Genomic DNA, 20654 nt, shown 5'->3' with positions numbered 1-20654 from the left:
TTGAGGGTTTTATACGGTTCGGTTTCCTTCATTTTAGTGAAAAATCTCCCCCTAGATGTATTAGTACTATCAAACAATCAGCAAGCTATTTGGCATCTGTTCCTTCAGGTCAGCTGACATTCCTGGTTGAGGCATTATCGTCCTCTGTTCTTTTGGGAACGCGGGTCCCATTTTCCACGGCCTGTTGGTACTTGTCTTTGTCGGCACCTTGGAGAGCAGCCTCGTTTCATCTTCAGGAACAAAGGGTATGCCGCAGATATGTTCTTGGACAGCTGTCTTCATGAGAGATCTTTTGGTGCGTGCGATGGTACTTGGGGAGAGATACACAGCATCGTGCGCTGGAACTGCAGCAGGAGTCAGGCGTGTGCATTTGGTGCGAGTCTACGGTAGAAACAGGGGTGGGGAGGATGTCAAGGTTATTCTGTTATCTCCATTTTGATTGGCGTGTAAAAGACCTGTCAAATTTGCTGGAAATTGTCCAGATGTTCACTTCCGAGTTGACTTCGACGACATCTGGTTACACGCCTTCAAGAGACATGGTCTCTCGTGGCGGAGGTGGAGTCTCTGTTGTCTGTCTCTCCGTCCGTCTTTCTTTATATCTGCATAGATGTTTCCCTTCGTAAGCAATATTTCGGCTTTGTCATGAATAGCGTTGTCACACTTTAAGAGCTAAAACTATTCCTGAAACCAAGGAAAGCTAATCTTGAAGAACTGGAAAATGTTTGGGAGATTTAGAAGAACCCTTCAACACTGTGCTACCTGTAAACCGATCAGGTCAAGTTGCAGATTATCTGGCGCACTTTCCACGTTGACAGTAAACGAATTTGACAATATTTTCAGCATACTTTCCAAGTTTTTAAAATGCCCGAAAACAGACGAAAATTCATCTCGCAGATGTCTGAGCGTTTTTGCTGTATATTCTTGCTTCGCAAACACCAACTGTTAAAAAGTTCAGGATAGAAAAGTGTTAAAATTTCTTTCCTCCACTTGGGTTGAAAAGATATCAAATTTCCGGGAAAACGCTTCCACGCAGAAGTATAATTCATGAACAAGAATGGTTTTACCTTGCAGTCACACTAAAGTTATCCAAATGGCCCAAGAAGTCAGGAATAAAGGCAACTTTTGTAGGCCATCGGAAATCGTAAAATTCGGGGAAAGTGTTTTCCTTTTTCTTAAATTTTAAAACAGGACTTTTTCTTCTCTGTGTTCCCAAACTTGCTTGATAACTTTCCCCAAACCTAACCACCGCACATTTGTGTGGTAGGGAACATCCTCCAACAGCGATGTAAAGTTCCTGTAGTTGATCCTTCTTGTTCTTGTTGTTATTCTCTTGTATGAGGTGATACTCTCAAACTTCTTTTTGTTCTCTGGACCACATCCGGCTCAAGCAGATATTTCTTGCGGAACTCGCTGTTCGCGAACGCTTTATCCTCCGTTGCAATATTATATGCCACAATAAAACTCGCTTTTGTGTCCGCCTGCTGGGTTTTGCTCCAGTAAAAATGTTTTGTTGCTCCTCCAACTGTTCCACCAATTGGCGTGAATGTTTTGCCCTTGCTTCTTCGGAAAGTTGGCTGCAATACCCGGGATGTTTTGTATTTCAAATATGGCTCTTTGAACACTGCGATATTTTCCCTGCAAATTAAGCACTCAGCTTTATCTCCAATATCATTGACCAAATACCGTGTTTCCACTCACTTAATTTTCGACACTCCCTAGCCCCCTTTCTCTTTTTCCTGTCAACCAGCGCGTTGAACCTCTACGGTAAGACAAACCTTTTTGCACAACCAGAAACTGAACAACTGAGCTAAAGATCGGACTTATGGCGGGGGAAGCGGGAAACCAAACGTGCAAAACTCGCGTCTGACCTCTACCCATGATACATTCGTGTCACTGCAGTATTACAACACCGGTAAATGATGGTCAGACGATGTTAAACAAAACGATTAGTCATGCTACTCGACATGTTGCTGCCCGCCTTTTCTTTGAAGGCATCCGCTAACTGTACTCCCTCACGACTCCATCAGATAATCAGCCGTAAGGATGTTACAAACAGCTTCTTTCTAACGCTAAGCCATGTTCGATACAATAACGGTAGTTACAATAAAAAACGAAATATGAAAATTACTACACTTCACATTGTGGCCCACTGGCCAGTCTAAAGACATCCCTGGGCCGCACTTAACCCCCATCCACCGACATCAGACAAGGTGCTAATTTATAGGGTTAACCCGTAGCATGTCTAATGTAGGTAGTCTAAGGCCTATATAATTATAATAAATTAGGTTCGTGCGTGTAAAAAAGAGCAACAGGTGGTAAGTGCACCGCATGTCGTGCAGGTTCTTGATGGAGACATAACTTGAAGCAATCAGGTAAGCTCCTCATAAAACAGCTGATTGCAACCAGTTCACCATCTATCATCTAGCTTTGCACCTAACCGCTGGCTCTCACTGTGTGCACACCCCAAAATGTAACAAGCATTCCGCACTTGCTTTATCTATCGAAGTGTATGTTCGCAGTCCGGTGTTTTGCACTAGGCATCACCCAGATACCAATGGTGGTAGGCATGGATCTTGGCTCCACCACGCATAATTTCTTGTCGGATAACGCACGTGTTTACAGGACTGCATTTGATACAGCCTCAGCTACTGACTCGGCATAAACCAGCCAAGATACATTCAGAGCCGGTGAGACAGCTGTGGCTACCTCAACCTAGTCGACCAATGTTACCAAGCGGATGGCTGTAGCAGACTGGCCAGGATTAATTATGGTCACAGCCGTAAATGGGGTGAAACCCCATCTTGAGTGTCGAGTGCCCACCCTTCGCCCACACACACACCAAGACTGTTGATTGTAAATGTCAATGTGGGGTTATTAATGATGTTTGTTTTCCCGGCTCGAACAGGACTGTGGGAATGCGCACGCCCCTCAACATCCCTGGTACTTTCACACGGAATCACGATGTTTCTCTAATGTTTTTGTTGTTTTATTTGTTTTTTAGTAGACCAACTCTCCCTTCGAACATCTGATGGTGAGGCTAAAAAAAGAAACTAAACTCTAGCGACGTCATCTTATTAAACCGTCAGTGTGTAATGCTTCCGGTACAGTTAAAAGACATTCCCTAGCCACCCTTGTTTACAGTTTGCTCGATACCCTGAGAGAAAACAACACAATCCGCTCCTTAACGATGCTTACCCCTCAGTTACACAAAGCCTACAGCACGCATAGCTCATTGGTCCGCCCCAAACCGCGTCACACCTCCACGCGATGCGCAGACAACTTCCCATCCTTACACCCCCTGCGTGGTGACAATGGGCTTGGCCCGGAGCGTCGCCTGCCTACGTTCATCCCGAGCGCCGCGCGGCGAGCTGCGAGACTCGGCGAGACTTGCAGAAGGCATCGGAACCAGCCGAATGCGTGCGGGCCCGGGGGGACTGCAAGTACCTCGTGCAGCAACTTTTGTACAAAGTTTTTGTCCGAGTGGAGAAAGTGTGTCGCCGTCGAGCTGTGGGCTTGGCCGCCACAGTACCGTTGGGAATTAGCAGCTTTGGTCGTCGCCATGTGCCAGTCGACGACAAGAGGAACCGTTTCACAGAGTTTTGGTGCCAGAAAAGTGTCTTGTGGCCGTGCCGACGGTCAGGTGATGAGGTCCCGTTTGGCGGGGGCGCCGCTACACCGGCGCAGGCGGTTACGTGCGTATGTTGTGGTTGCGGTGCTGCTGGGGATGTTTTGGGAGAGCGGCGTGGTGGCTTACAATGTAGATCCTGACACAGCCCTCGTGCACCAGGGCGATGCGGACAGTATGTTTGGTTTTTCGGTCGCACAACATATAGACCAGTCAACAAACTGGTAAGTCTGGACTTTTATTACTTCTTTATTTCTCTCCTTGTGTTTCGTTCTTTCTCTCTCTCCCTATATGTCACTCTCTTTCTCTTGGATATCTCAAAGCGCGCGCACTCTTTGAGAAAGTCCATTTACGGTTGTAGAAAGTTTCTTTCATGCGCTAAAGGTTGTATTTTGTTATTCTTGGGGCTGGGTTATTTCCAGAGTTATTTCCGCTTAGTCGCCCTTCCACTGCGCAACTTGACTCATACCTCTGCTAGGGCCACAACCATTTCATTTGTATTCGGGATGCCAGTTGCACTCCCTTTTTCTCATTCCCCACCTTATGTGGGAGGGTGGGTGGATATAACATAGATTTCATATCTTTCGCCATTTTGTTGATTAGTCACTGAACTGTAACTTTTTTTTCACGGCTGGCTGCTCATTCCAACCCCTTCTCAACATGAGAACGTAGACGCAGTCCCTTTATCATGGCCTATCCCAACTCTCCCAGCACCTCCATCCGCCCAGTCCATATATACTTATATTCTGGCTAATCGAGAGTAAAAGCAGTCTGGTACATAGCACTGACAACAAGACGTGCCAGTCGCCTTCGGTTGGTTACAGGAACCAGGGCCTTAGATTCTCGCCCCTGTGCAAACGAGAAATTCAACATACAAACGAAGAGGAAAACTTGCTCCCCTTGCCAGCCACATGACCTGAATTGCTCACCTCTCAGCTCCTTCAGGCTCGTAGCTCTGGGAACCTGTACAGAAAAAAGTCCAACTAGTTTTACTACAAATTTTATCGCCGTTAAACAAGTTCCCAGAAGAAGTTCATCAACTCTTCTGTCTCCCCCTCATCCGCACCCATCATACCACCACCCCGCACACACATCTCCCAGCGCCTAGCGTCCTGTTTAACACACTTTCTCCTCAGTGTTTTTTTTTTTTTTTCTTTTGGATCCGAGGCACATAAAGAAAAATGGAGGTGAAGGACAATGATTAAAGAAAAAGAGACCGTGGTAGATCATGGGTCTGATCTTCGATCTTCGAAGCAGGAAAACTGAAGTTAACCCTGAACATAGTTCCAGACAAGGGTAAACTTGGAAGCGCACCCGGGGGAGTGCAGAAAGAAATACCCCCAGACGTCATCCCTTCCCTTACACGACCCATAAATTCTAAAGGAGTACAGAGTTTGTAATGAAAGAAGTATCATCATAATTTTTGTTTAATCCGTAGTTCGACAGATAGGGAACCCTCATTCCAATCAGCCAACCGGAGAGCTGGCAACGTAAGTGTCGTTACAATTTTGACCTCTTCAACTTTCTCAGAAAAGAGTATTCACTCAGAAATACTTTCTTGTATTGGCTTCAGCCAAGTCATAAGAAAAAAAAAGTTGCAGTGCGTAAGATCTTGAACAAAAAAAGTCCCTGAAACACTGTTAAGGGACAAGAACTCAAGAACAGCGCGTTGCCCGGAAACCGGCAGATATAGGTGGAGCGGATATTCGTTACACCGAATATAGAGCAGTGTGTCTGCACTCCAACGGCGTGAGAACCAGTGGAGGTGTGGTGCTAGCGGCCAGTGCAGCGTGTGGTGCGCCAGTCACAAGAGGTTCAAACCCCCCGTGCGTCCAGCAAAGAGAGGTGTGGGAACAACTATCGCTAAAGAATCGCACAACTGTGCTGATAGCAGCAGGTGCGGTGCTGAAGCTGGTTATCCCTTCATCCGTTGAAGTCAAATCTTATCAAGCAGATGAAAGCAAATGCATTGCTGGGTGGTAGAGAAAGTAGACAAGACTTGGTCCTAAGGTGTTTCGCTATATGATTTTGTATTCCCACTGCTTTTGTGTTAGGATTTGTTGTTGTTCCTCTTCATCATTCTCTTCATAATCTACGTAGTCGTCGTCATCATCATCATCAGAGGTTTCGGTAAACACAAAAGTAAACAGATGCATTATTTCTGTCAGCCTTGTGTAAACAACATAGAAATTGCACATCGCTTTTCAACATTTTTTGTAGTACTTTCATTTTCATCATAGGGCTATCGCGCATATAAAGCGTAGGTTTCCTTGACATTCTGTTCTCTGTGTATCCAGGGTCTACTTGGGTTACTGTGTACACAAACAAAACCATTTTTAAGCTTTTTTGCAGTGGCGTAGGAACCAAGTGACTTGCTCAAAAAATAAAAAGATACTGAGCAGGCAAGAATGTGAACGTTGTTCACTGTCGGCATGGAGTTTACCTCCCAAACCCCTAAAGCTCAGCATCTTCCTACGCCATTGTTTTATCATCGTGTGTACGTTTCATTTCCTCTTTACCCGGGGTAGATATCTATCTCTTCTGACTCAACTATTGCAAAGCTGTGATTGTACCGGCTGTGCTCTGCATTGCTATACTTCAAACTCTTCCATCATCATCAGTAGATGAAGGCGACTTATCTCCCTAAGCGTCTACAAGTTCCGTCAGTGCTGTGGCCGAGCTACAATGGCATCAGACTGTTGCTGTGTGCACCATGACACTTGGTGTGGTGTGGTGTGCTCTGCTCTTGAAGCGTAACCTAACCTCTTAGGCCTGACCCCGCGGAAGTTCACTTAGAGGCAGTGACGTCTCGATGGCGGCTGAACGACTATTTCTGGCAGCCACAGTTGCGCAAGTGTACATAACACTTAGAGTCTTTATGGCATGGCGAATCCCATGGTGTCCAGCACATCAAGACAGAATACACTTTATTCCTCCAAAGTATCTCTTTCGCTCCTTCCATCTCTCCCTATCTCGCGTGCTTTCGTGTCTAGTGTGTGTGTGTGCGCGCACGCGCTGAGTGTAATACTGCGTACGCATGGCGCTTCCATTACGAAGGAGGAGTTGTTTGTTTTGGGGTTTTTTTAAATTTTATAACTCGGACACTACGCTAAAACTAACCTGGAGATTTCTGATTACTAAAGACGCGAAAGAGGGGTAGGAGCAAAGGAGGCTGTAGTTTATTGTGGGGTCATCTTCCCTCTATCATCCTCTATGTGCGGCGAGGGAGTGTGTGGGTGGATGGTGGGCAGGACCACCTGTGAGTGGCAAACATAGAGGCGCATACTCTTTGTCGATCTCAAGGATGGTGACTGATGTGACGCATTGTCAGGCTCCAGGAGCGCGCGCAGGTGTGTGAAGGGGAGAGGGAAGTACCCGTGCTTTCGAAAAGTAAAGAAGATCTTGAGTAAATAACAATAAAGGCCAGACTTTAACAGCCTCTTGCATGTTTGGGCATGATTTATTGGTCGACTGCTTTCGTTTAAGTGCTCGACATTCAGTTTCACGGTCCCTGCTAGGGTTAGGGTTAATACCAGCGGAGCTTTCTAACCCTTATTGTTGGGGAAGGACCTCAGTCATCTGGTCTCGGTTGTGGTCAGAACAATATTACAGTTCATCACTCCGTTTTATTATTTCCGCATTTTGCTGATATGAAGCTGCAATCTACATACAGTGGAAAAAGTTGATTAATAAGACCATGCATGATAAACATTTAATTAAACCGAGAAAATATTGCTTGGTCTTTTCAAGATAGTAAGATACTCTCTTTTTAAAAAAAAAAAAAAAAAAAAAAACTTGGTCAGTGAATGATACTGCGGTGAAGTTTTTGTCACTAAAACAATGAGATTCTTAATTTGCTGGTTTCAAATTTCTCAAAGTACATAGTTCTTTCTGGACATGAAACCTGATCACTTATCAAGAACTTGTATTTGTTCGCCCCGCCCCTCTTCCATCACCTGATCGAACAGTGCACACACCTTCCCGCAACGTGAAAGCACTTTCTTATTTAATAAACCAGCTAACTAGGAATATTACAGCAGACTAGACAGTTCAAGCAATCTGTTTAGGGCCGGGACTCGAGTTTCTAAGAGATGTGTCTACGAATGTGTGTTTTGCATTCTATGAGGCAGTGTCTGTCTGTGATAGAAAGGGAGTGTGGGGTGGGGGGTGGGGAGAGAGAGCAAACGAGGAAGAGGGGTAGTGTGTGTGAATGCATATGTATCAGATAGGCCTCATTAGTCTTTCGTTTGTTTTGTCTCTTCCATCATCCAGTCATACTCCGAGTGCAGCGTCGCTTGGCCAATAAAAACATTTTTTTTATTCCTACCTTTAAAGTCCAGAGACTCTACAATTTTTTTTTTACCAAAAATCCTTGATATTACAAAGTGAAAGGAGGTAAGTAAGCCTGGATGTTTACATTGGCTCTTCCTTCTTAGGGTGTCTGATAATGGAGGTTTTCAACGCCCTTGCAGAAGGAAAGCATCGCTATCGGTATGTAATCATGCCCCGGAAGGAAACAAGATTAAATACATGTACAGCATTTTGGAGACAATCTAGAACTGAGACAAACTATCGACATAGTCCTTTAATTAGTACTTTAAAAGTAGCATGAATTTTTGATGGACAAAGAAAGCTGATAACAATCTCCCTAAAAAAAATTGTCTTAAGGGTGTGTATGAATGAAGAAACGGTCTTGGCCTGCGCGAACTGCTGGTGGCGCTGCTTGCTGCTCCTGATGTTGGCGTGTCATTGCCGTCATCTGGCACTCCTTGCATTTTCCGTTCTTTACTCTAGGTTAGCCTGACTCCATTGTTACTACTTCTTAAAAAGAAATAAAAATAAGAAGGAACAAATAACAAATATTGATATAATGCGAGGGAGACAAAGGCTAATATATTTCCTAGATCAGCGGTGGGAGAGAGGGAAGAGATTTTCCGCAGCTGCAGTTTTCCTTCCATCTCTAGCTTCTTGTTTGGGCACATTGTATACTTTGAACGCGGATTGTTGTTCCCTTCATTCATCTCTCCCGACGTCAAAGCTTCCTCTCGACATAAAAGAGCAGGTGCATCCTGTATACCTGAAGGTTTCGGACCTCTCTGACGAATACCAGAGTCAGCACTCCAAGGCCCGAGACGTGATGCTCGGGATCCCCCGAGGGTTTTATTTCGCGCCTTGCAGGGCAGGCCGCCTCCAGATCGTCGCCAGTTGCCCGGATGACACGCAGAGACCCGCAATTCGCAACTTTCGTCGGCTCATCGACGCGAGATCACAAGCGGCGCGACTGTGACCGGAATACGCCAGGCCCACTTGCTGCGAGAAGTTTCATAAACTGCTCCTCCCCGCCAACCTTCCAGTAAAAAAAAAAATAAATAACAATGAGCTTTGATTTATGCCAGGAAGGACGCACGCGCGGACAACTGATTTCCTCGTGCAAATCGACTGTAAATTTTGGCAGACCAGCGCCATGCAACACTATCACCACCACAACCACCACCACCACCAGTTCGGACTATCGACCACGGGGGAGCGAAAATTATTTTGCTTCGGCAGTGATGAGAGTGGGGCTGGTCCGGCAACGGGCGGAGTAGGGAAGGGAGTTTTGCGCTGACCGGAGGGAGGTGGAGCGATTGAGGGAGAAACAAGTGCGTGGCCGTGTAGCATGTTGCAGACGACTGTTTTCTGGCGTCTGCTGGCGGAGGTTCTGGTTACTGCGGCAGGCAGCAACAGTATCTCGGGTGGGGATGAAAGCTGGACGTCATGCACATGCCGGACTAGGGAACAAAGGGATGTCGGGTGTCTGGAGTCGCTGGAGTAGGCTGGTTGTTACTGAAATGTGCCGGGAGGGGACTGGTTGTTACTAGAGTGGACTGGTTGTTACTGGAGTGGACTGGTTGTTACTGAAGGGGGCTGGTTGTTACTAGAGGGGGCTGACTGTTACTAGCTATAACGTATGCAGACACGCACGTCTATCTACTCCTGCACATTCTCTGACACACGCAAGTCGGCGCGTGCTCTCCCTGACTTAGAAAGTGTGTGTGTGTGAGAGAGAGAGTGAGAGAGGGAGAGATCAATAAGAAATATAGCCCTGCTGAAGAAATCACAGGAGATAACTATAATCTGGAATGCGTGCCAGCCTTCTCCAGTCGTGCAAATGCCGGTATCAGAAGCGTGAGGTGCCATTAGTGTCGGCGGTCCGGAGGGAAAGAAATGGCTGGTGGAATGGCCAATAGACAGGTGGAGGGTCATTAGCCCTCTAACCGGAGACCTGCCAAACAGAATCAACGTTCAAACTCTGTTTCTAACATCGCCTTCCAGATCAATGCATTTCAATGCTTATGTAAATAAAAACAAAGATGTTCTCTGCGTGCGTGCGTGTGCACTTGTTTGTGCCCGAGGACAGGATTATCTCCGTCTAGACTGTAAGACCATCTTTGGGTGACCTTGCGAGGAAGCGATTTAGGATGACCGTTAGTGCCAACAGCGTTTGTAGTTTCTCTGTCTAGGGAATGTCAAGGAGGTTGGTGCTTGTGGTTGTGTGGCTGGCCTTATTGTCTATTGTTTGTAAAGGGCTGTTGGTGATGACGTCAGCTGGTAGAAGGCTCTTGACGTGTCACTTAAAGCTGCGTCGTGGCACGTGCGCCGTGACGTGCAAGGTGTTGCAGCCTCTGACCTCGCCAACCCTCACTTGTCTTCTCTTTGTGCTGTGGTTCACATGTACCTTCTTCTCCAGGGACTTGCAGTTCAAGAACTTTTTTAACAGAGATTTTAAGTTCTCTCTCTCTCGTTCCACACGTGCGTGATTCATGTGACATCTTATTATGTTCTAAATCATAGCGTATCATAAGATTGATATTATATATATATGCAAGGGCTGTCACACTGTGTGGTTATGGGTCACCAAGGATGACCTGTAACCTTTACGAAAGTAATTGAACTCATAGATATACTCCAACATTTTTTTATTCTATCGACTTCTCCCGCTCTCTCTCTCTTTGAAGCTGCACACAAGTATTTTCTAAGTGTTCGCTGTGGAATAATACCGTCGTATTGAAAAGTGGCGCTGTTTTCCTCAGACGAACACGTGATATTCAGCACACGCTCGCAAAACTATTTCAGTGCCTGCAAGCACCAGGCGCACGATAAAAAAAATACCTTTCAAAGCGAAAACTAAACGCAAGCACTCTCTGATTTTTTGTTGTTTTTTTACGAAAAAAAAAAAAAATTTTAACTTAGACATGAGGCTCCAGTCAGCCTACGTAGTATTAGACACAGATGGTGGAGCAGGGAACAGCTTTACAGAAAACGTGTGACAACACGTCGTCTGCTTCGCCCAGTCAATACCGCAGCCATAAACCCAGGCCCTAAACCTAAACCCTCTGTTATTCATTTTCACAGCACCTTCCAGTTACCTGCAAGGGGCTTGTATTCTTAAAGCAAGGGTAAGCCAACAGGAAATCAAGGATAACTGCCCAGACCCAGGGGGATATCGCTTTATGCCACATTATCCCACGGGATCTTTACCACAGCGTTCTATGGTCCCAGGGATAACATATCCACAGAGACTAGAAGCCGCCTTTTAAGACTTGCCTCTGAAATTTCTTAGTTTTGAGACAACGACTAACCCTCGCGTCATACGACCCCAGGGATCGAAGCCTGGCTTTACATTAGTTGCATGGGACCCCCGCTGGTCTTTACTTTCATATTTAGTTTCATATTTTTTTCCAACTTTCGCTTTAAGCACCTAAGCACAGGTGTGGATCCCAAAAGCCCAAAGAAAGTTGTAGAAGGTAAGGAGAGAATGACAGATGTGAGGATGGGACCCCAAACTATCTCGTGAAGTCAGATACCCATTTCTTCTACCTGTAGGAATTCTGACACCAGCGATCTTTGCATTCGACTAACACCACTTTGGACTTAAAAACCAAGTTTTGCTACTCGACAAACTTCTGTGTCAAAAAGGCGAGGAATCTTACAACAACCGTTTCCCAGTTTCACTGCAAGTCTCCTCACACACAGGAGAGTTCTCGCAAGGAGCTTGTTGAACGCTTGATGCACACAGGCAGGGATGCGTGGGAGGTGGGGGAAGGGCGCTGGCTGATGCTGTGTGCGTGAGTAGTGTTCACGACAGGTTGCTTGGTGTGCGATGCGCATCGTAGTCCATTCCTGCGCCGTGCGTCATCGCCGCTCCCCCCTAAACCCCTCAACCCTCCCCCCGGTTCACATCGCACGTGCGCTGGCGGCTCCCGCGCCTTCCGCCCTAAATTTAGATTCAGAGCAGCGTTCGTTCGCGCTCCCCAACACACCTGGTAAAAAGTCAGCTTTGCTGCACCTTGGTTAGTCCGTGTATGTCCTGCTGCACCCTGATGGAAAATTTCTTCTGTTGTCAGCAGTGGTCAGCAGGCTCGTGGATATTCAACCTTATGTTCCCCCCCTCACACACACAACCTCTCTTCCCACCCCCAACACTGGTATCATCCTAGGACTTTTGGGAGGAACTCTTAGAGGAGGAACGTCCCGTTCCCTGCCGTAGGGATCAATGGCTTTGTCAAGGTCTGTCCTATCTCCCACATCTCGCCCAGCACGTGCCGTGCGACACGCCAGAAAGCACGAGCTTCGCGGTTGCAGGCAGAGCTCGGCTCCTTCGGACCTGGCGTCTGTATCTGGGATAGACAGCTTAAGTGAACAAATATGGACGAATGTTGGACACAGTCCGGCAAACTTGGCCATACTTCGTCAAGCGGTCGTCTATATAATTCCGGTTTGTCTGTGCTGGAGAAGTTGCTTTATACCTATTGTCAGTCGGTAGTGCTAACATTTTTCTAACATCGTCGTCATCGTCAAAATTGTCGTCTCCATAGTCACCTTCAGCATGTATTTTTTTTTTTTAATAACGAAATCTTGCAGTGTACTTTGAAGATCACTGAACGGATCCATAAAAGAGAGTACTCCTGCGTGTACCTTGCTGTGCTTTGGTGAGCGGTTGTTTGTAAACTTTAAAAAATCAAATTAAGGAAACTGTGTGGGTAAACTTCTCTTTTTGTGAACTTCATCTTTTCAAGGGGTGAGATGAATAAAACCAATGTCAATGTATGACAGAGACACTTTTTGTTGAACCTGCTCTGTTTTCTGTTTTATCTTAGTGTCCATAGCAGGATATGCTTTTGCTAGTTCTCGTGAATTCTCGTGTCGTCACGCCTAGTGGTTTGCTTTGTCATGTTTTGGCTGGTCTAACCCCATTCGTCATGCCGCTGATTTCACACTTCACATTCTAGTCTCACACCTTTCACTACATCCGTTGACGTAAGTGGATTATCACTTCTCGTCTGGGTTTATCTCTTCCGTCACGTGTCCGCTGTCTGCATCACCGGTGAGTGTCGCAGTCGGGGTGCGGCGCGCGCTACTGGTGTCTGCTGGGTGGCGTGCCTTGCTTTATGGGAGATTCGGGTGTCGTCAGAGTCCTACCCGTCACTCTCATTCGTCACCGGAAACTTGGTGAACTAGAAACATTCCTGTTGGACCCCTCCTCACTCCAGGCTATCGCGGACACAAGGATCGGCGCTATAACACTGTGTGGGGAGGGGCGCGGGGGATCGAGTAATGTCTATTAATAGATTTTGACACTACAGCTGTTCTTTCATAAGATTATACGTGCGTGCGTGTGTGTGTGTGAGAGAGAGAGATAAAGGGTTTTAGACACCCGCAGTCGACTATGGGTGAGGCCATACAAATTCAAAACATCTTTATTAATCCTTTTTAGGAAATGATCTGCCAGCAATAACACGACACCACTAAAATATCACAAGATATGAAATAACAACAAGCCTAAATCCAGTTCTAATTATCCATTTTGTAATAAGTTACTCTGGCACTCATAGTCACCCTCACAAGAAAACCTACAGTCGGTGTAGTTGTGTGGGGTCTGTGACGTCAGATAGATACCCAATAGTCGGCGCTGTGACGTCAGATACTTCAACAGTCGGCGCTGTGACGTCATACGTGATGTCACGGTGCTCACTATCGTTCACAAGTGGTGGTGTAAGATCTGTATCCTATCGCCCACTGGCCTCCTCCGGATCACATGGAGGGGATCTCTCAGTAACTTCACAACGACTTCCGTTTGTTCAAGGCCAGTCTGAGAGATCTCTATCATGGCTCCACTGCTTCTCGTGTGTGGCAGACTCGATCCAGCCGTGAAGGCGATTCCTTTCCGGTGCAAAAAAAAAAAAAAAGGGGGAAAAAAGCCAACAACAATTTTTTTCTTCTCTAAACCTTTTTGACTAACCCCTCCATGATCCTCCCCGTTTCCCCTGCCTCTTCCCACACACAGAACAAGCTGATGAACTGTGCAGCGCATTTACAATCTAATATTTTTCTTGTTTCGTTCTGTTGCCATTCGCTGCAGATGTCTAGAAATATAAAATGCTTCAGCGAAAATCTGATGCAGTTTTTTCCCCCACAAATGAAACCAGGGGAGGAGGATGAGGACAGTGAGAGAGAGAGAATGTTGGAAAGAGAGTTACTGGGATATAAAGTATTTTCCGGAACCTATTGGAAATGGACAAAAAATGTCTCAGTTTTTTGTCATTGAATTACACAAGTTATTATTTTTCCTTTCTTACAAGGATCAGACTGTATAGTGACACCGGTGTTGAATTCTTGAAGAAACATTCTTCACTTTAGAGAAAGAAACGTTAATTACGTTAGATGATGAAGAAGACATTAAAAAGTATTAAAAAGTTCGAGTTCTTTTTCCATCTGTTTCTCTCTGTCTCTCTTTCACACACACACACTCGCACTCACGAACTTTGCATTCACGCACTAACGCTGAGGGAACACAGAACGAGAGAATAAGAGCGAGACAAGGAGGGAGGATGAGCGATTATTTGTTATGGGGTAACTGGCAATAACTAAGCAAAGTGTTCATTCTACCCGACAAATTGAAGGCGGTCTCAGTTGCAAGGGGTTGGTGGAGGAGAGCAGTTAAGCCGCTGGGTGCACTCGGGGGAAATTGCCAGGAGAGTCCGGAAGTTGGTGCACAATCGATATATGGGTATGCGGCTTTGATGGGACATACCCAGCTTTGGGCATCATGCCCAAGCCAGTGTTTGACACCATTTATCTTTTGATACATTCTTTGCCGATGAATTTTGCTTCCCTAGGCTTGCCCTCGCGCGCCGCAAGAAGAGCCGGAATCCAATTTCTTCATGCAAATGTATCAGAAGGCTGTTTATCTCAGATATATCAGTGGCGCGCGCCTTTGTGTGTGTGTGTTTTTTTTTTTTTTTTTTTTTGATTGTATTTTATGGATAAACCATCCGTGCGTGTGTGTGTGTGTGTGGACTTTCTTTGTTATGTCCACTACGAAGTCCTGTAGCCAACCTTTGGATTAACAGTGTGTTAGAAGACGAAGTTGGATAAATATGTCCATCTACAGTCTGGCTAAACATGCGAGCTGGCTGTCAGACCAACCTCTGGCACCAACAAGACTGTAAACAGAACTACTTTGCAAGAAAAAGAGTTCCCCGCACGGCGCATGTAAACAACAGTAAACTGTTTAGTGGAGGAGGTCTGTGAGCCGCGACACAGTGAAATAATTGTTGAGAGCTGAGCACACACAAAAATCAATGTGGCATTTCCTTAATTTCCAGGCTCTGCCAGATATTATCTAAACTATTTGTGTGGTTAATCGTGCAGGGTAAATAGTATTAGGATGAAATTAATGCCATGCGAGATTTAGCAGCTTGTGAAGTCGACAACGCTGACAAATATTCAGTAAATTGTGTAGTGTAAGCAAAATGTTGGGCCGGACACAATACATATGAACACAGTTTGTAAAAACGTGCACAGTAAAATGTTTGTGGGATTTTTTTTAAAGTACATTTTAGAAAACACTTTTTTGGCTAGCAATATCCATGGGTCCTAATGCATGTGTGTCTGATGCGAACCAAAATCACTAAAAATTGACAATACTTTTATAAGGTTGCAAAAAATACAAAGTTCATTTTGTTCACTGTTCATGGTCTGTCTTAGCTGTTAGTTTTGCGAATGGTCGTTCTTGATGGCAAATGCCGAAGCCTGAAATCTCTGAAGGGCCCTCAAGTCCTATTGTATTAGCTAATGTACTGGCAAACAAGTCTGGACCCGGGATGTTGACCACAGTTCCAATGTCCCAGACGTAAACCTTTGGTTTCCTGTGACCCTCGCACGCAAGTCTGGCAAACCCTGTCGACGATCTTTGCCCAATATGACTGACCTTAACACTAAAACAGAGAGGACACTACACCTTTGCTCACCACTCAGCCTAGTAAACAAGTCTACACGAGGGCTGATGATGAGCAGTAGTAGATGTTCGTTTTGCTTCAGATCATCGTCTGTGCCCACTTCCGCTAACTCTACACTCTAAAAAAAGAAAATATTCCACACCTGCACTTTTTTCTGTTATAAAAATTTACATCCCTTTATATGTCATTGTATTATTGTGTTGAAATATGTGCTAATAACAGCTTTTGGTGCAGATTTGTGTACAGCGCTGTAGTAGAGAAATGTGCTATATAAAGATGATGATTATTATTATTTGAAGACGTTGATATGTATATACATATATTAAATGCTAAACTTTATACCACTATGTATTCTTATAAAGACGCATTTCAACATTCTAGATATTTAGGACATGTAAAACAATGTGCATTTTTGGTGATAGAAAAAAAAAATTCTCAAAAATGGAACACTTTAATTTAAATGGTGATCAGCAAACGCGGACATGATATTATTCTTTCTCAATCGTGTCTCGACCATATTGTCTTGTTGGTCACGTGATCACAGATGTCCATCGCTGTCTTGCAGGATGCTGATAGGTGCACCTCGAGCCCAGACTTCACAGAACAACATCACACGGGGTGGGGCCGTGTTTCGATGTCGAACCGACCGCCTCAACTCGTGCCAGGAGGTGCCTTTCGATTCCAAAGGTGAGCCTACAATAAATTTAAAGTTTATTTATTGGCCAATAATTGGACGAGAGAAGGTTAGGTTAAACAAGGTTGACCCCTAACCTTTTGTCGTTTTTGCGGGGTTAGGGGATGAGAGGGCATTAGAAATTTGCCAGTGCTCTGTGACTTATTTCGGACATTATTGATATTTACAACAAGGAAGATCATGTAAAAATAATCTAATGAAGCATTTCGGGCGGAGCTGTTAATGACAACACGGAAGCACTTTTTAGTCAGAATTTTAAGTGAAGTTTGCATGAGAGAGCAGATGGTGCTGCTTCGTAGCGGTAGTCGAAAACAATTTGCCATTGCGGTGAACTCTGAGGTTCCCAGATAGCGACTGAGCAATTCCACAACAATGAACAATATTGTGATGGAACAGAATCGAGGAACAGGTATAAAAAGTCCTCAGGCAAGGTTCAGGACAAAACTAGCAAAATGGGGTTGGGGTGAGGGAGGATAGTAAAGACTGGGGAATTATCTCTCATAGGTCGGACACAAATCCAACCCTTCCCTTGATCTTTGTCTTTCAGGCAACGGGTTGAGGTGGAACAAAAATGTCTACGTAGAGACTGAAGAGAAGTCCAACCAGTGGTTTGGTGCAACAGTGAAAAGTTCGGGTGAAAATGGAGTGATAGTGGTAAGTCTTGTTCTACCACACTGTGTGTGTGTGTGAGTCAGTGGTGAATGTCTTGTGGATTGTTTTGTATTAGGTGGATTGAAATGTACCTAAAATTGTTGTTACCATTTCTTGCATCACACTGACCAAAATCATTTCCGGAGATTAAAAAAAAAAAAAAATATACCACAATCGTTTCCTGAGATAACAATCAGTCACACCCCGAGGAACAAACAAGTCTTAGTCTCTCCCTGATACAAACCACAGTTAATCCCCGAGATACAAGCCAACCCTAGTCACTCCCCTAGATACAAACAGACCACTGTCGTGTCCAGACAGTTGTCGCAGACTTTCCCTGAAATACAAGCAGATCGTCGTCACTGCCTAGGTAGTCGAACGAACAAGGGCTTAATTCTTATAACGCACGTAGCCAAGAGTTACGGTTCCTGGCTGGAAGCGGCCTGGCGCTGGAGACATGCTAGGCATCCTGAAGACTTCTTCCGCCGTCGCCAAGGACTCCATGGCAAGCTGGCAGAGCGCCCCCCCCCCCCCCACGTCGCGAGGGCACTTGACATCAAGACTTGCATGCCTCTCACTCACACCAACAGGCACTCGCTTCTTCCTGTCGCACAGGCTTGACCACCACTCGAGGGATTGGCCACCATTGTGATTTCTGCGTCATGTAGGGTGGTGGGTGTAGTGGACCGACGGAAGGGGGAACCCTTGCTGCTTGCGCCGGTTGTCAAGCGGCGGTCATCCAGTTCTTCTGTGGAGGCTGATGGCGGCAGCAGGGTGGTGCCAGCCAGTAAACTCTGGGGCATTGTTTCTCACCTGTTCGTAGCAAGCGGACTTGGGAGCGGGGTAATGCTTTCTTGTCACCAATGCATCGAGAGTCACAGGGTCGTGGGGTCTCAGGGGTCATGAGGCATTTACCATTGTGGGTTTCCTTCCATTAACCCTCTCCTTAGCGTGAGATCTCCTCCCTTCTTACAGGTATACTAACTACTCAGTCAAGGAGTCTGTTTATTTTAATCTTGATTTTTTTTTTATATCTTCAAAGTCTAAGGGAGAAAAAAGGTAAAGGCCGTTCCCATGCCGGAAACTCGAAAGCTCGCCTGAAAAGCAATCGAAATCGAAACAGGGAAGAACCTCTGTACCAATAGCAGGATGCGATTTCTTCTCTTTCTTCTAATCGTTAAGACAGAAACACTGCAACACTGTGGGGATGATAAAAGACAAGTAAACGTTTAGGAAGACACAAGCACGTGCAACAACAACGCCGTCTTGTTACCATGGAGATGGCCTGTCATCCCACAACGGCCACCCAGTCACGTGCGCGTGTGCTGACGCAACAGGAAGCTGGTGAAAGACAAAGCGCAGGTCTCTTACAGAAGCGGAAGTCGAAGTTTTTGCACGCGGTGTCCACGAGAGCAGTGCTGCCCTCTTGACGCACGTCTTGTAAAAGGACAGGAGAGACTTGTAATGACACGTAGCGACAACGAACGAGAAGATAGAGTGGGGAGTGGGGACAATGTCGGGCGATGTTCCTTCTTTTCTTTTGAAAGAAAAGATAAAAAAAAATTAACTGTTTTTTTTTTATTTTAAGAAAATACAATCCTTTACAATTTAATGTATAAGGATGAACAATGTACTTACTAACTTGAACTTATTATTTACTGCGCATTGTACCGCTTGCTTACTGCACTTTAATTAACAAGCAAACCACGTGTGGAAGGAAGGAGTGGCGGTTGGAGGCAGGGAGGGTTCATTTCCCCGCGCTGTCAGAGATCCCTGCGGCTGTTTTGTTTCTGGCGTCGATAACACTTCCGCACTAGACCCTACAGCAATGTTGTAGTAGTCGTAGAAATATGTTTCCTTTGTGTGTGTGCTGTCGTGCACGCGCTGGTATTACAAGGACGACAGACAAGTCCCAACGGTCCGACCTCAGACATCAGCGATCTGATATGGACCTGGTGCACGAGGGTCCAGGGAAAGAACTTCTCGACCTCTGCATTCTCTGTGGAAGAGTTCTTTCTCCCTTACGTGTACCCATCGACCACGGACGTGTATAGGGGGACTGATGTCTGTCTGCCGAGACTAACACAGTTCTCCGCTGTTAGTCTCGGCGAGCTTAGAGCAATGAAGGGGACTAAACCGGAAGCTTTGTATACACCAGCCTCGTTCTAGTAGTTAACTGAAAAAAAAATCGTCTGCAAGAAGTCTATTAATACAAGTTCGTGCATAGACAGCAAAGCACCCTCCCTTCTTTTCTCTTTATCTATTTCTTGTAGCTGTAGTTGTCTGTTTTGAGGGTCGAATACTGACTGTTTAGTCAGTCCGTTCAGCTCCCTCACCCCCGAACCTCGTGCTAGTCGATTAAAGAGTTTGCAACATAATAGACTTTGCACCTTGATGAAGCAATACTAAAGCACCTTATATAAGCAGTATACGTGTGAAATGCACTCCATTTTTTAATTCTAAATCATTGTAGACACCCGTCAGTTAACGGCAGGAGGTGGAGTAAATCAGACAGCATTTAGGGCAGTTTCTAGATAAATTCCCAGGCAGTTTTAATAGCAGACTCGGTTTTCACCAACTGTGGAGTGAGGTCAGGTTTATATTAAAACCTTTTGTGGAAGTGAGTCAGCTCATGAAGGAACGGGGTTTGGCCCTTGCACATGTCAGACTGAGCTGTTCTCCTTTGGAATCCTTGTGGAGTCCTGTAACTCTTCTGGCTCTCACGGAAATAACTCAGATATTGTCGTAAGGGTGGCTGTTTGCGTCCTGCTGGAAATATTTAGAACTCAACTTTGCACGTGTCACGTGATATCAGCCTGGTGCTGCCATTGGCTAGAAGCTGGCCTGACTTCAGTTGCGAGATCCGGGTGTTTATTCCTGTCTTCACATCGCTTGTTATCGTGCTCGCCTTCGTGTACGCGCTTTATCTCGGCGAGGGAAAAATTTTGATGGATGAATGGACGCAGTGTTCTCGATTTTCCAGAAGACTTACAGGTCCCCGGATGACGGTCAGACTCTATGCTTGCGCTCGAGCGTGCGTGGAATGCTGCGTGGATGGACTCAGATGAAGCCGACAATCTCAACCCACAACCACTTGGTTCTTCACTTTCCTGTTTACGATTAACAGACGATTTGATGTATGTTGACACTGAGTGGATATGTTTAGTTACAAGGATTCCTTGCGATTGGTCAATCCTCCATCAGCCTGCAATGTCGCAGTTCTCAGTGTTTATCTTCTTCTCATTTCTGATTGGGTGGGTTAAGCACAAACTTGTATACTAGGAGTTTAAAAAAGGAGTTTCAATTGTAGATGTTGGAAGCCACTCTCCCATCTTCCTCCCACACACATAAAATTGTTACACGTTTGCAGGATTATTGCGCATGCGCCAAGCATCATGCATCT

The 20654-nt window shown here is 45.6% G+C and overlaps 1 protein-coding gene across 5 annotated transcripts in view; it reads left to right on the top strand.

The window, feature by feature from the left end:
* The first annotated feature begins 3172 nt into the window (after positions 1–3172).
* The window catches only part of LOC112564485 (integrin alpha-8-like), a 61055-nt gene continuing 43573 nt past the window's right edge, over positions 3173–20654 (top strand). For all 5 annotated transcript variants that reach the window (XM_025239332.1, XM_025239331.1, XM_025239329.1 and 2 more), the window contains exons 1-3: positions 3173–3849; positions 16472–16593; positions 17148–17254. In XM_025239332.1, the coding sequence (XP_025095117.1) occupies positions 3188–3849; positions 16472–16593; positions 17148–17254 (891 nt within the window). In that variant the 5' untranslated portion in view covers positions 3173–3187. The remainder of the gene's footprint in view (positions 3850–16471; positions 16594–17147; positions 17255–20654) is intronic.

The sequence above is a fragment of the Pomacea canaliculata genome, linkage group LG5, assembly GCF_003073045.1.
Source record: "Pomacea canaliculata isolate SZHN2017 linkage group LG5, ASM307304v1, whole genome shotgun sequence".
NCBI lineage: Eukaryota > Metazoa > Mollusca > Gastropoda > Architaenioglossa > Ampullariidae > Pomacea > Pomacea canaliculata.
The sequence above is the reverse complement of the archived record's forward strand: the minus strand, read 5'-3'. Positions and strand labels throughout refer to the sequence as shown.